The sequence below is a fragment of the Lathamus discolor genome, chromosome 3 (genome assembly GCF_037157495.1).
Source record: "Lathamus discolor isolate bLatDis1 chromosome 3, bLatDis1.hap1, whole genome shotgun sequence".
Classification (NCBI taxonomy): Eukaryota; Metazoa; Chordata; class Aves; order Psittaciformes; family Psittacidae; genus Lathamus; species Lathamus discolor.
Genome location: NC_088886.1, coordinates 51,705,280 through 51,720,491, shown reverse-complemented (window position 1 = coordinate 51,720,491; position 15,212 = coordinate 51,705,280). Strand labels below are relative to the sequence as shown.

Genomic DNA, 15,212 nt, shown 5'->3' with positions numbered 1-15,212 from the left:
GAAATACTTGACTCACGAATCAGACTTAAGCTCTGTGACACTTGCCTAGTGGAATGCCATAGAGTTGATGCAATTGAAAGCCAGTGAACTTAGTTTAGGACCAGCTGACTTCTGAACAGGAAATTAAATGCAAATTCAGTTACTCACACTTAACTGAAGCTATAGGGTAAAATATATGCATCTGCTGAAACCCTCTCAGTAATACACAGTTTACGTTGTTGTAACAAGGGAAGAATATACTCACATTATCAGTTACCAGGAGGGGTAAAACCATATGTGGAGTCTGTAAGAGGAAGTGAAACAAAAAGGACTAAATATTTGCGTAAAAGCCCTCTATGATAAATACTGGTAGCGGTATCTTTATTTTACATGAAAATAATAGATCAACAAAATGTTTTGAATTTAGAATGTACTTAAACACAGATGAGTCCCAAAGGGATAAATGTGAACTTTCAGAAAGTTCAAAAATTGGATATATCCAGAGGGTTGATCTGTCTTGACATACATTCACAGCGGCCATGGAATGAGCTTTAAGCTGTTTCAGGCAACTTCTACCCCCCAGCACACAAATCCAACTCTGTGAGCAGAGGTGGACAATCGTTAGGTTGTCCATGTGCATGTTAATGTGCAGAGAACCGGAGCATGCTGCTTTAGGAAACTCTCAAACACTGCATGTTACTGCAAGGAATTTATTAATTACAGAAAGGTTTGTAAGAAAATGCTTATAGTATAGTTATTAGTACTACCAAAAGGCTCCAGCCTTTAGTCCATTACACCTCAGTGGTTGTTCTGTATAAACATTGCTAAATCCACAGTGAAGCACACAGTAGTTGTTTTCAGTTAATTCCATACCAGACTGTAGGATTTTCCACAAAGCAAACCAGACAGTCTAACAAACCTTAATTAAACAATGTCTCGGTTAATCAAGAGGAGAGCTTAGCTTAGATAATAATTTACTTTTGGTCTAAAAGAAAAGAAATCTGTGCTGTTATTTGAAGTCTATTTCAGTGTGTCAGGGTTGGCAATGAGGTCTCTGATACTGTATGCCACCAAGGTGCAGGTATACACTGCTGGATTCAGGAGTAAAAACAATGAAATACAGTTCTTCATGCCAATTGCAAGAATTCTGAAGAGACAAAGTCAAAACTAGATAATATAATTTAATGTTAATTGAATGATGCATCCAAAATTTTGTTTAATGCCAGGGCCCAAGAGGACAACCTGGAGAGGCCGGCCCTATTGGGGAAATGGGTTTTGAGGTGAGCTTTTAATAATTTCTATCATAATTATAAACACTCAAGCAACTGAATAAGCCTGGACAGTGTGTTTAGAAACTACTTTTATTGCAACCTTCCAGACTCTCTTACTTGAAAAATGAGCACTGTCTTTGAGTGCACATTCATGACATCTGCACCTCAAAGGTGAATGCTTGAATGTTTACTTGAGCTTTTTTTTGGAAGCCCTATTCTCCTTGCAGTTAGACAGTGGAACAGCATTGATCATATGTCCTTGCAAGTGGGAGAGGAAGAAATGCAGCTGCGGGCAGTCATCTTGCTAACTTTTGCTTCTACTTTTTGCTTTGAAGGAAATATGACAGCACTTGTTAGCCACATTTGTAATGAAGTAACTGAGGGATGAGCTCACTTAGGGCAGATCTGGCTTCCTCAAAGAAATGTGTTTCTTCAGTCACCCAAAATCCAGTCTTCTGGCTATTAAAAAAAAAAGGTTTAAACATAAACTTTACGAGAAGCAATCTGATACCATTAAGTCTTTAAGGGCTGAAGACTCCAGAAAGGGCTTTGTTCTCCAAAGTTTATATCTATTTGGCTCCAAGCCTAAACAGTGTTGAAATTGTCAGTCAGATTTACAAAAGAATGATATTTGCTCAGCTTGCTAGTAATTTGTGATGAAAGGTACAGGCTTAGTGGTATTGCTGAGTTTTCAATACATTTCTGACCCACAGTGCAGTTCTTGAACTCTTCCTATACCCTCCTTCTTTTTCTTCTTTTGGGCTCTTGTAAGAACAAAGAACTGTGTTGCCTTAATTTGATTTTTCAGACATGGATCTTTCCCAGTGGCTCATGCCATTTTTGTGCTTCAATTTGGCTGTGTTGTTTGATGTTTGCAAAATCATTACTGGTGACCGTGTATAACAGTAGTTCTTGTGCCATGCAGGGACCTCCTGGCCCTGAAGGAGAACCTGGCCTGCAGGGAGAACCAGGTGCAAAGGTAAATGTTGAAATCATTCTCTCTTGTGCTGTTTAAATTTTCAGATTTCCATAAAAGCAAATCAGTCATCTGATCATTAGCCAAGTAGGTAGTGACATGGGAAATGAGCAATTAAGGAATATTGTCATGATGACTGAATTATCTGTAAACCCTTTAGTTGTTACGAATATTTTCCCTTAAAATCCAGTGATTTATTTTAATTTTGATACTTCAGGGAGACATTGGACCTGCTGGAAAAGTTGGAGAACCAGGTGACCAAGGTTTAAGGGTAAGCTATGGATGCCAATCTTCTTCCCTAAAGGAAAGTGTGTTATAAATGTGTCAGAAATACAGGTTGAGAAATCTTGACTTGGCGGAAAGGCTCAAAAATAAGCTATTTTCTGATATCTTTTTTAAAAAATAAAAATATATAATATTGTAGAAAGGTAAAGAGAGTGTTGATTTTTATGTTGAAATATTTCTAAATGTCTTATGTCCCTGAGGGACATGAATGAAGGCTTTGAGCATGAAGGTAGATCCAAGGGAGTCCAGCCCAGCTGTTAAGGTGTCAGCCCACAATATTACTGTGTATGGATACTCAGTCTAGGTGAGATAATAGGAACATTATAGTCTCAGCAGAGCAGGGTATCTCTCTGTACCAGTATCTAAAGCAGCTGATTTGCTTCTGGTGCTGTGGATGGCTTATTAGGAGCTTAATTTTACTAACCATTTGTGCCGCTGCTTATTCTTCCTGCATCTTGCCCCCCTCTTCTGACCCAAAAAGTTACCTACCTTTGAAGGCTGAAAAAGCCTTTTAAAGTGCTAGGAATAGATTTTATCAAGGACACTTTTGAAAGAGCATAAACCGTATCCCTTCAGACTTAAATACTACTGTTGAGCTCTCTTGTTCCATCAGCTCCTTGCATTTGTGTTTTCCTCCCGCCCAAGATCTCCAACAAGGTGCCTTTAGTAGTTCTGCCTGTCCTTGGAGGGAGAGTAATTCCTGTTACTGGTCCACAGTCGGTGCTCTGGACTTAACCATACTACTGTGTCTGAAATACTACGTTTAGTATAGGGCAGTTCATACCTGCTGTTTTACTATATGCATCAAAAGTTGCAAGTTACCAGTATCTTTGCTTGTTCCTTTTCATAAGGGTGAACCAGGACCCCCAGGAGAAGATGGCGTTCAAGGAAAAGATGGTCCAAAGGTACGTGCAGTTTTTGTAACAGATGTAAAGCAGTCACATCAACTTAAGGACCAAAGTCTCTTCTTTTTCTCCTACTTCACCAGATCAACAGAAGCCAGTTGAGTGCATTTAGTTTTAACAAAGGAGGCCCTATATATTATAGGCTTTCCTGTGCCTTTTAGGTACATAAATATCCTGCAGGGGCTGCAAAGTTGGATGGCTTGACAGAGAAATGCAAACTGGAGAAGTGAGTACAGCTTATTTCTGTAGTGACTATCATGATGGAGAGAATAAGCCCAAGGCTGCTCCATTCCCTGCATTGAATCAGTGCTGTGTCTGGCACTGGGGCAGATACCAGCACAGGGACATACATGATGAGTGAGGCAAAATCTGGCTGTGGAAATGTATGAATGAGATGGAAATTCCTTAACTTGGAGCCTGACATCAATTTGACTGGTAAAATTCCCATTAGCTTTAGGGAGCTTTCTGTCAAACCTGAAGATTCAGAATTAGCTTTTGTCAAGAGTAAGTAATTCCAGAGCAGAAGCTTGACTAAGTTTGGGTTTTGTTTTGGCTTTCTTTTTCCATTTGTTTTAGGGAGACCCAGGAGACCAGGGACTTCTTGGAGAAGGTGGTGAAAAAGGAGAGATGGGGTTACCAGGAATTGCTGGACCCCCTGGTGAGCCTGGCATAATGGGCATTCCTGTAAGTGTTTTCAGGTTGAAGTGGGCTTCTTGTACACTGGCTTTTCATAATAACTTTCCATTTAGTTTTTCTTGCTTATTTTACTTTGCAGGGCTGTTGCAATTAGAAATGAACATCTTTAAATTGGCTTGCCTTCCTTTTTTAAGTGGTTCAGCTTTTTAGGGTTGGTAGAGAGAGAAGACAAATGTTTTTCCTATCTTAAATCTGGGATCTCTTAGCAGATAGTGCTTCCTCATCACTTGTCATCCAAACACAAACACCACACAACCTGGAGCCTCTCAGTTTAGACCTCTTCAGGCAATCCTCTGTCATTAGTCTCTATTGTTACCTTCATTTGGAGACTGTGAGCAATCTCAAGGTATTAGAACATTCTTTAAATTTAAAAAACACCCAAAGAAATCGGTAAGGTGCGTATATTGCCATAAAATGTGCTGTGAGATCTTCTGTTGTTCTGTATCACTTTCCCTACTCATGGCCTTGTTTACTGTCCCAGGGCTACATATAGTATAAAAAATAAGGAGAAAGCAGAAGGAATTTCATTATTCCTTTTTGTTCTTAAAAGATATTTATTCTTTAATTAACTTCATTGTGGCACCTCTGTGAAAGGAATTAAATAAACATACCATGAGAGCAGCAGTTGCCACAGACAACTCAGCAATTGCAGTTGGAGAGAAATGGCAGCAAGCATGCAGAGGTCAAACAGTAAATAAGCATTGGGATCCACGGTCAACATTGTTAGATCATTTTGCGTCTTTATTCTGACATCACTCCTAGTAGCTGAAGTCCATCTATAAAATCTGTTTTGCTGAAGTTTTACGCAACTTCTTAATGTAAACTAATATTCTGGAGCACAGTTTCCAAAGCATTATATAGCCTTAAGTCAGACATCAGATTCTCATACCAAAAATCATCATGTTCTCATTCACAGTCCTCTGGCTGCCCTCACTGTAGCTCTTACATGATGATGGAGCCTGAGTAAATATTAGTTGGAGGGCAGGCTGTCAATGCCTGTGAGCACTGCCCCCTCTGTCCTGTACGCATCGGTGTTACAATCTGCTGTCTTTAATCCTGGGTTCTTCACGCTGAACTAGTGAAGGAAAAAAATGCTGGTTAAGTTGTCAGCACACTTAGTGTGCTGCAGAACAGTTTTTGTTTCTGATGCAATGATATCACCCTGACTGCTTTTTTTCTGTTTTGGCAATTCTGGAGAAGCTTGGAAGTTTAATATATTGAAATTATCATAAAACAGCTCAGCTCTGGCATATCTGCACTGGGTGTAATTATAGTTGTATACCATAAACAACATCAGTAGCGCTGCTGTGCCTCAGTGAGACAGCTGGTTCTGGCAATTCAACGTTTGGGAGTCCCCAGTCATCCTCCCTAGTGTCTGAGAGTGTTCACATCGCGGTTTTGGTTTGTCCTCCTAGGGATGTGGACAGATCTAAGCAGGTTATAAATGTGGAAATCCATTTCCTATAATCAATTGTATAAGGCTTTTATTGGGATGAGAGTAATACTACATTTTCCTTACACAAAACTTACAAAACAACAAATAAGCTTCACAAATCAGTTTAAACTATATTTACCCCAGCCTATCACCACAATGACTTAAAAAAAAAAAAAAAAAAAAAAAAAACAACAACACCAAAACCAATATATCTTTCTTTACCCAGAACTGAAACTCAAATACCTTCTCTAACTCACAGGGCTTTTGGATAAATTGAAACCAGTGAGGAGCTGACACATACAGGCCTTAGGATGGTCAGGCTTTGAAGTGAACTAGAGGGCAGCAGGGCTGTAGCTCCATAGATAGCACCCCTCATCTGCACAGCCATCTGCCCCTGCTCTTCACACTTGGACAGCCCTAAGGTTTTCTTAGTTTTTCTTTGGTTGTATATTGTATTTATCTAAATCCAGTGTTCTCTGGAAGCAATGTTATTCCTAAAGTAATACTTTCTGGGTGGACAAGATTTACTGGGGGGTTTTGTCCCCTATTTTCAGTGCATTTTCACCAGTTTGGTAAATGATCCCTGATGCTTTCCCACTTGTTTCTGCTTTAACTTGAAACAGTCCTACTAACTTGCTCACATCCAGTTAATGAGATTTTTTCCTCCCACCTCTCTGCATTATGAAAAGCTTGCTTAGTTATCCGGTTTGGAGCACAATTTAAACGTGTTTCCAGGCCTTTCTCAATCATGTATTTTTCTCTAATAAATTTACAGGGCCCTGAAGGGACACCAGGAAATCCAGGTCAGAGGGGCCGTTTAGGAAAGAAGGTGGTGGTTTTTTTCTCTTCCCCTATTCTCTTCCTTTTATCTGAAACTCAAATTTATATTACAAAATAATCCCATTGTACATAGTCTATCCCTGGTTTATGTCATGCTTCAAGGCAATGTGTTTTCTTTCTAGCCATAGCAATCAGAATCGTCATCATTCTGCAGTCAATAACATTGAGGACCTTAGGAGGTTTAAATTTGTATCAGGATCTGATTTTGCAACTCATAAGTTTCTGCTGCTATTGAATAACGTTAATCTTTGGCTAAAACAAAACAAATAGGCTTTAGCTGGTTTTGTTTTTTTTTTTTTTTCACCACAGAATTCTAGGTTCAGACATTCCAAGAACTATAGTAAATGTATATGTCAATATAGATGTAAATGTAATACTCCTGTTAAATAATGCTGTTACACAGTTTGGTTAAGCATAAGCTGCATTTTGAAGCTTCATATCAATCTGTTATTCTTTTCAATACAATAACACCAACAGGGGGAAAAGGGACAGCTTGGACCTCCTGGAGAAATTGGACTTGCTGGTGATCCTGGCCAACCTGGAGAAATTGGTCCCAAAGGTGCAAGAGGAACTCGAGGCCCCTTGGTTTGTACAAAACATGGTTTTTTAAGAGCTCATGTATTTCCGGTTTAGCAGAATTGTGTCTCTCCAAGGGAAGAGGCAAGTCACAGCTATAGCACATATAAATATTTTTTGATGTAGCTGGAGACTCAGGCAGTGTCTTTCCCAAACTGTGCATGCCAGTGGAAAATCCATTCTTTACCAAATGAAGTTGGACCTAAGAAAGAAGTTGTCTGTGGTTCTGAAATCTCAATATTTGAAGATTTTTCCAAGTAATAACTTTTTATAAAGTAAGCATTGTTGTACCAGTTTGAGAACTCATTTTTCTATCACTGATTATTCCGTTAACAGGGACACCTAGGAGGAATGGGACCTGAAGGAGAGCCAGGAATTCCAGGTTACGGGGTGAGTTTTGTATTGAATTTATGTACACACACATCCCTAAGTAAATTTGTGGTACTCTAAATAATTTCAAATATCATGGGGGGTCTGTACCTAGAATACACAAATATCTATTGGAGTGTCAGATCTCACATATGTTTATGTGGCATGGCATTGCCCATTCAGAAACATTCGGCTTAAGCTACATTGACCGGGTTTTGTGAGTTCACTAGCAGTTGTTTTTACCACAGATTTGAAGTTCTTGTTTGTCCTGTATATCTCACCCCTTGTGAATAAAGTTCCTGTAAGACTACTACAGCTATTCATTATAAAGATTGTTTAGCACCCACCACCACTTCTGCTTACTATCTGGCCAGGCAGTTTCTGTTTCAGTAACAGAAACTGAATGAGGTTAGTTGAAGAACATATATATATCATGGCTTTCACTGAAAAATAATTATGTTCATTATCATAGATGGATTGAATCCTGCTCTTAAAAACGAAACAGAAAATCCCATCAGTGGCCTTAGCCCTGAAGTGAGAACCAGCCTGGCACCCCTCACCTGCATCAAACCCTGCCAGAACCTTTGGTTTCCCACTGTGCACAGAGCTTTTCCTGCACACAATACATTTTCTGTCTGGGCCCATTAATTTTGCGCCATATCGCTATTTAGCATTATTAGCAAGCAGCAAAAAAAATAATAGTAATAGGCAGCTAAAAGAAAAGTTGAGAATTTTTTCTTACGTAATCTGTTTTGGAATTAATGTTTGTTTTGTTTGCTTCTTTAGGGTCACCAAGGTGCTCCAGGGCCTCCAGGACCCCCAGGACCTAAAGGAGAAAAGGTATAATGATAGATTATACTGTCTTACACTTTGAGTAATTATAAAGGGAGAAAATGTTCCTGCATGCTCACTGTTTTCCACAGCATGCAGCAAATAACACCATTTGCAATATTTACTAGTATTGTGAAAGAATATGAGAACAAAATGCAAAACTAGGGAAATGGATCATTCAGAGGAAGAGTCCAAATTATGCAGTTGAGATGTTTCAGGTTCTAAAACAGAAGGTACCCATTGTAAGAAACTCATTCTGTTCTATCACATAGCGCCACTGCCCTTAGTGAGTGCTACAGACAGAAATCACTGTCAAACCAACAAAGTATTTTTGTAGCTTTAAGCCTGTGAGTGCACCCACAGATGCTGCTGAAAGTCAAACTAAGACGGACAAAGGTCTGTGCTTAATATAAAATATTAGGGGCAGAATGTTGCCTCTGTGCTTCTATTTAAGTGTCAAATTCACTGTTGTTCTTTTAAGCCTCAGATCCTGCATACAAATTTGTATGGTAACTGAAGTTTGTGTGGCCCCATTCAGGTACAGGGATTCCCTTCATGAAGATGAGTTTGGAGTTGCACTTGACAGGAAATACATTCTTGTACTAGGAACAGTTTTGCAATGAATACTGTGAATAAGCAATTAATGGCTTATGTTACAAATAGATTCTGATATAACCGAAAACTAAACTGTTGGGAGCTAGGTGTCTAGCTTGCTTGGTCACTTCTGAAAACGCAGTTTGATGCACTTGGGAAACCATTAATCATATTTCAAATGTGAGCTTCTTCACATTAAATATTGGTAAATATCATCTGGAATAGATAGGTTTTTGTCTGTTAGTTTCAATGGCAGTTGTTTCATATTTAAAGTTTAATAGAGTTCAGGCTGAATGTTGGAGTCTTCTCTACACTTGTTTTTATTTAGCATATTTCTCAAAACAGTGGAAGAAGTTTTCTTTTTTTCCTCCTGTCAAATGTCCTGTTTATCCTTTCTTTTATTAAATAAAGAAATGATTGCATGAACATTGTTCAAATACTTGCTTTTTATAACTGCCTTTGAGAACAGGGCAAATACTTAGCTTTTTTAATTCTAAATGTTTTGGGGAAGTTTACGTGCATGTTAAAATGGAGTTATCATTTCCACTGTCTTAAAACCATAATCATCACGTTTACTTTTAGCATCTATAAAGTATGCTCTGTGTGTGTTTAACAGCATTTGAGCATGTGTGCATGGTAGATGAGGTTGAATTTCCAAGTCAATGTATTTTAATGCATATCTTTGTTTTAGGGTTACCCAGGTGAAGACAACACAGTCCTTGGACCGCCTGGGCCCATAGGTGAACCAGTAGGTCTTTCTTTCTCAAAAAAATTATCTCAGTGTCTCTGAAGACAAGAGGCAGTGCAGGTTCTTCCTGAAACTTTGTATTGGTGTCTTGGGACTCAGTACTCCCTTGTACAGAAATGTAGAATGATGGTCCTTTAATCAGTAATCCCTCTCTGAAAAATGCAGTCATGTGCTCTTTCCTGCGTAAGTGCATGTGCCCTGTGTTTAATTACACTAATGCCATTAGTCTGTGTTTAGACCAGCACATTTTGGAACAGAATTTTTCCCTTTCTGTTTATTCTGAATTGTACCTAATTGCTTTACTAACCAGAACTGTGTTTTGATTTATTTCATTATCACTACAAAGCTAATTTAGCTGGTTTAGAGAGAACTGCATTTTATAACCTTTTTTTTTTACTGAACTCCTATGTAGGGTATCTCTCTGCAGCAATTATGAACATGCGAAAAAAAAAAAAGCCATCTCAAAATTGTATTAAAAGTGTTTAATGTTCAGGCTTTGATTGTGCCAGAAGCAATGCTTGTACAGCCAGCTTTTCTTCAGATTAACCTTAATATTTATACCCCACCTTCTCAAAAGGCAGGACTTCTAAGACCCTGATATAACTGAAGACAGAGTCTGGAGTAGGTTTTTTAATTTACTTATGGTAATGCATTAGAGAAGAGACTGTAGCCAATTCTGCCACAGTCAAACTAGCCCTGTGATGATGACTGTGCAAATATTGCAAGCAGGGCCTTTCCACCTTATGGATTCCCTTTAGGAAACATGACGTGAGGCTGCTGAAACCTTGGAGAGTATACAGACAATTCCATGATAGCATCTATTGGTGACTGTACCCTAGAAGTGGCTAGTCCATTTATGAACTGTAAAAGATACACTGCAGTTAGTGATGCCTGGCCAATTTTTCATTATATGCTTTTACTTAAGACAGGTGGGAAACCAATCCCTTATTACTTCACTTAATGATTGGCTGGATGTCTTTTGGAAAGTCTTGGCCACTCTTACTTCCTGTGGGCATGACTTCCTATCCTGTTACGTTTCGTTTGACTGAGATTTGCTGCAATGAGAGTTAAAATTCTGGGGAGGAGTCCCATTTCTTGTGAGACTGGAGTAAGAGCCTTTCCCTGAAGTAGAGCTAGTGAGGTGTCTGAATACAGCAGGAAGTACCACGTGACTCAGAAAAAACTTTCTATTCCTCCTGCTCCTGCACAGTTCTTACATGTGCAAAGCATGCCAAGGAATTGAAATTACCTTTTTATTAGGACAAACTTCAAAATTAAAGCAGATTCTGAGTATGTCAGAAGCAAGTGATTTCACGAAGGAACCCAAGTTTTCATGGGTTATCTTACAGAATCTGTAGAAGATTTTTCCTTTCATGTCTTGAAAACAAAGTTTCATCATTTATTTATGAAGATTTTTTAGTTCAGATATCGTACACGTGGTACAAACCTGGAAAAGTTCTACTGAGGTCAATACTCCTGTTTCATTTATGCTCACGTAAGATCTATTTTCAAGATTCCAGTCTTCAGTTACAAAATACTTCAGACAGTATCTACTGTCTGACTGCAGTGCATTTTGCTTAGAAAAAAAGAATGTTTATTTCTTAGGACAAGCTAACTTTAATATTTGTAATCCTCAGTTCTATCTTGTTGGTTAGTCTGTTTTGAGAGAAATCCCATCGTTCTTTTTGTATTTCATTGGAGTGTTATTTCATTTCAGCTGTTACATTTTTCTCTTTGGTTTTCTTTCAAGGGTCCTAGTGGTGAACGTGGAGATAGAGGAGAATCTGGTGATGAGGGTTACAAGGTAATACTAATGCCTCCTTCTTTATTCTTTTTATTTGGACATGGAATGCTATGCATACATGTAGAGTAATGTAGCAGAAGTATCATCTTATCTCACAAGCATGCAGAAATTGTGCTTCATTACCCTGGTGAGCTCCTTGAACATATTGGAGCATCTTTCTTATGAGGAGACATTGCTGGGAAGAAGCTGGGACTTATGAACTGGAGAAGAGAAGGCTTGGGTGATTTTAATGTCTAGAAATACCTGATGAGAGGGAATGAAAATGAAAGAGTTAGACTTGTCTCAGTAGTATCCAGTTTCAGGTCAAGTTGAGGCAAAGGCTCAACAGTGAAACACATGAAATTCCTTTTGAACACAGGGAAACACTTTTCACTGTGAGGATGACTGAGCACCAGAGCAGGCTGCCCAGAGAGGTTATGAAGTCTCCATCTCTGGAAATGCTCAAAATCTAGCTGGACATGTTCCTGCACAACCTTTTCTACCTGGCCTCTTCTACCTAAACAATTCTGTGATTCTGTAATATTGAATGATTTAATATTTTTCTCTGAAATTTAAGCACTATTTCTTGTAAATCTAAGCCTAATAATTATTCATGAAGCATATTCAGTCTTTTAGCATAGACAATTTGGATTGTAACTAATCACAATAATCACTGATACAATGTGTTTGCTGAAGTACAAAAGAGACAGCCATTGACATGGAACATCCTGTTTAAGTTACACAGATAATAAAGATAGACATAGTAATAAATCAATGAACTGGATACAATCTACGCTTTCAGAAGTGGAGAAATGTTTAAACAATACATAGTTCCTAAGGTCGGATCTCAGGAGAACTGAGCATACTTTATCTACGTCACGTTAGGAAGCTCAGGCTACCCAGAACCTGGCCTTTACAAGGAAATCAGTAGCTGAGTGTGACATCCTGAGTTGCTTGTATTGCAATATGCTATTTCTTCTGCTTCCCAGGGTCCTATAGGTCTTCCAGGGCTTAGAGGACCTATTGGACAACAGGGGCCTCCAGTAAGTGTTTCAAACAAGTGAGATTTCTCTATTGGCTGTTGCAAATGTGTTTTTAGCTGCATTCACATGATTCTTCTTATTTATTTAATATACGTTCTTTTCAAAGGGAGAGCCAGGTGAACCCGGAGAGCAAGGACCAAAAGGAGAAAGAGGTTCAGAAGTAAGCAGAAAGAAGTAAAGCAAAACTGTACTTAATTGGAATTTTTCCGTTTCTGCTGTTTGCTGACTGTCCTTGGAAAATTGTTATATAAGGCTAAAACTGTGTGTTTTGGGTTTTCTTGACAGAGCAAGTAATGAAAAATATCAAAGACTAAATCTTTTCCTTTAGAAATAGTACTTCATCTTGGTGGTGTGCTGAAAATTGCCAAAAGCATTTTATATTCTCTCATGGGGTCATTTTCATTGGCTTTTCAGAAGTGTTCTTGCAATACCAGTTGCCATTGCAACTTAAATGAGATATTTTGTCTGAGAAGTTTCGCAGTGCAACTCTATTGACATTTGTCAGCTCACAAGTATTTGTACCTTTTAGGGACCCACAGGGAAGAAAGGAGCAACGGGTCAAGCAGGGAAACCTGGAATTCCTGTAAGTACCAAATTTTATCTGCAGGTTATAAAACAAAGAAAATAACAGCTAATAAAACCAAAATTGAGTCATGCCAGTGGTACCAGAAGGTCTTAAGCTCACTCGAAAGAGCCTTCTTAGCGTTCAGGAAATGTAAAGGAACCCTTGTGAAAATACAAAGTAATTTTCAAAACTGTGCTAAATTACATTGAATTATATTCGATTACACAGCACATAGAAGCAAAGAGCAGCTAATATAACAAGATCCTCCCCACTTGTAAAGTTACTTAATTAGGTCATTTTTGCACATGGCCTGTAGTCCATGTGGAAGTTATCCCACTATATTGCACAGAGCTGTACTACTGTTCACTCCTGGCTCCCATCAGTTCTTTGAACAGCTGCAGCCTACAGAAGCCTGGATCCATATGTCAGTGATGGATACGGCTGGCAAATCCCTTGAGGTTTACTCCTTTCTCTTGCTTGCCTTGGGATGAAACTTTTCGTCTTCTTTCTTGAGTTACTGTAGAGAAGCTGACTTGCATCCCATTCTCCCTCAGGGTGAAGAAAGCACAGGAAGCAGTAGGTGTTCTGTAAACATAACCAAGAACAAAAACACATCAAGGCTATTTTGGTCCCCTAATAAATAGTACAACACAAGCACGTATTGTAAATAACTTCTACTACTTCACATAAAAACATTGTCAGTAACCAGAGAAACACAGCTGCTTTACAGAGCTTGTACCTGCTGGGCGGAGAGCAAGAGCCTTTTTAAAACAAGGACAAAACTGTCCTTTGTAAATACTCAGCTCTTTCCTCTGAGGGACTGAAGGGAGTGTATCATTCAGCAGGCAAAGGAAAAGAGGGAAAGGCAAGACATACAAGAAGTGAGCAGAAGAAGACAGTTAAAACTAGAAGTTTAGGAAGTTTCCAAGCACATTGCAAGTGCAAGATGCTTGAGCAACCAGAAGTTAGAAATAAGATTAAGATGGTATGCTTCTTATATTCCATATGGCAGTTGTTAACGATACCTTTTCAAACAAGATGTTAGCATACTTTAAATTGCTGAGAAACTCATTCATGCAGAGATAATTGCAGAACTCCAAGCCCCTCAAGATAATGTGTATCAGTCTAAAGGGAAATAATCGTACAGAAAAAATCACTGTCCTGTGATGGATGTAACATGAGGCTTTTTCATGCAAGTATAGCAACAGTTAGCGCAAACTTGCCTTGTTAGGAGTTTGTATGTGTCCTTTTTAATATGTTCAAATTTGAATAGCATCAATTTCCAAATGTACAGGACAGAGTATAGAGTAAAATAAAGGCTGAAAAGGTATGTGTTTGTCTTTTTTAAAGGGATAAATATATTACTTTATCAGGTTTCCTTGCTTCAATTTAAGAATCAACACTCTCAGCCATCTTCCAGGCCTGGCACACAGAGTGGTCAGCCCCAGAGTTTCAGCTGAAGTTGCTCAAATCCCACAACATACCAAGTTTAAGGTGAAGCCAATAGCATTTTAAACAAAACATCCTAACTCAGAGCTCCTTCTGCAAGTATTCTTTCATGTCACTGGGTCTGTTATTATGTAGGGTTTAGGAAATACTGTGGCTAAAATCTAGTTCTGTGATGGTGAAGATGAAAAGTGCCAGCAGTGCTATGTTTGATTTGAATTTGTTTTAAGGGAAAACTAGGGCCAGCAGGGAAGAAAGGAACAGTCGGGTACCCTGGACCAGAAGGTGTTCCTGGGAACCTGGGCAAGCCTGGGCTGTCAGGGATGCCTGGCCCTAAGGTAGGTTGCTTTCCACATTACCTCTCTTTATGTCATTTCACTTCACAAATTTTCCAAGGTTACTGTATTTAAGCAGAAGGAACAATTCCAGTTCCCTGAGTATCTTGAAAACGAGACAAGTTATTTTGTTTTTTTTCTTTTTTGCTCCTCATATTCTGGCTAGGATATAAAATTTGCATAAGGGATGTATGCTGGGAGAACAACTATTTCATTAGCATTTGTTAGTAGTAACTGGAGCTAAATGAAAGTCTTTTCTTTATCAGAGAAGCTTCACAGTTTTGTTCCTGAAAAAGAGCTGTAGGTCCCAGCTGTGACAGGCTCCTCTCAGGCTCAGAGAGAATCCCACATTTTCCTTACTGTCTTTGGATTTCTAACCCATGTCTCTCAACCGAAGTGATTCCGAAGCTTTGCATAAAACCAGTGAAAAAGAGTATCAGGTACCTGAGGTATCTGGAAGCATTCTTGGAAGCAGGTTTCTTGTCTGACTGTTCTTTGCTGTGGGGCAGGGATGGTGACCTGCTACTTCTAGGAG

The 15,212-nt window shown here is 38.9% G+C and overlaps 1 protein-coding gene across 9 annotated transcripts in view; it reads left to right on the top strand.

The window, feature by feature from the left end:
• The window catches only part of COL24A1 (collagen type XXIV alpha 1 chain), a 140,587-nt gene that overhangs the window by 105,739 nt on the left and 19,636 nt on the right, over positions 1-15,212 (top strand). For 8 of the 9 annotated variants that reach the window (XM_065675219.1, XM_065675221.1, XM_065675218.1 and 5 more), the window contains 15 exons: positions 1,206-1,259; positions 2,176-2,229; positions 2,444-2,497; positions 3,363-3,416; positions 3,993-4,100; positions 6,323-6,376; positions 6,865-6,972; positions 7,300-7,353; positions 8,119-8,172; positions 9,449-9,505; positions 11,256-11,309; positions 12,278-12,331; positions 12,438-12,491; positions 12,861-12,914; positions 14,573-14,680. In XM_065675219.1, the coding sequence (XP_065531291.1) occupies positions 1,206-1,259; positions 2,176-2,229; positions 2,444-2,497; positions 3,363-3,416; positions 3,993-4,100; positions 6,323-6,376; positions 6,865-6,972; positions 7,300-7,353; positions 8,119-8,172; positions 9,449-9,505; positions 11,256-11,309; positions 12,278-12,331; positions 12,438-12,491; positions 12,861-12,914; positions 14,573-14,680 (975 nt within the window). The remainder of the gene's footprint in view (positions 1-1,205; positions 1,260-2,175; positions 2,230-2,443; positions 2,498-3,362; positions 3,417-3,992; positions 4,101-6,322; positions 6,377-6,864; positions 6,973-7,299; positions 7,354-8,118; positions 8,173-9,448; positions 9,506-11,255; positions 11,310-12,277; positions 12,332-12,437; positions 12,492-12,860; positions 12,915-14,572; positions 14,681-15,212) is intronic. The other variant, XM_065675220.1, reaches the window with a different exon arrangement.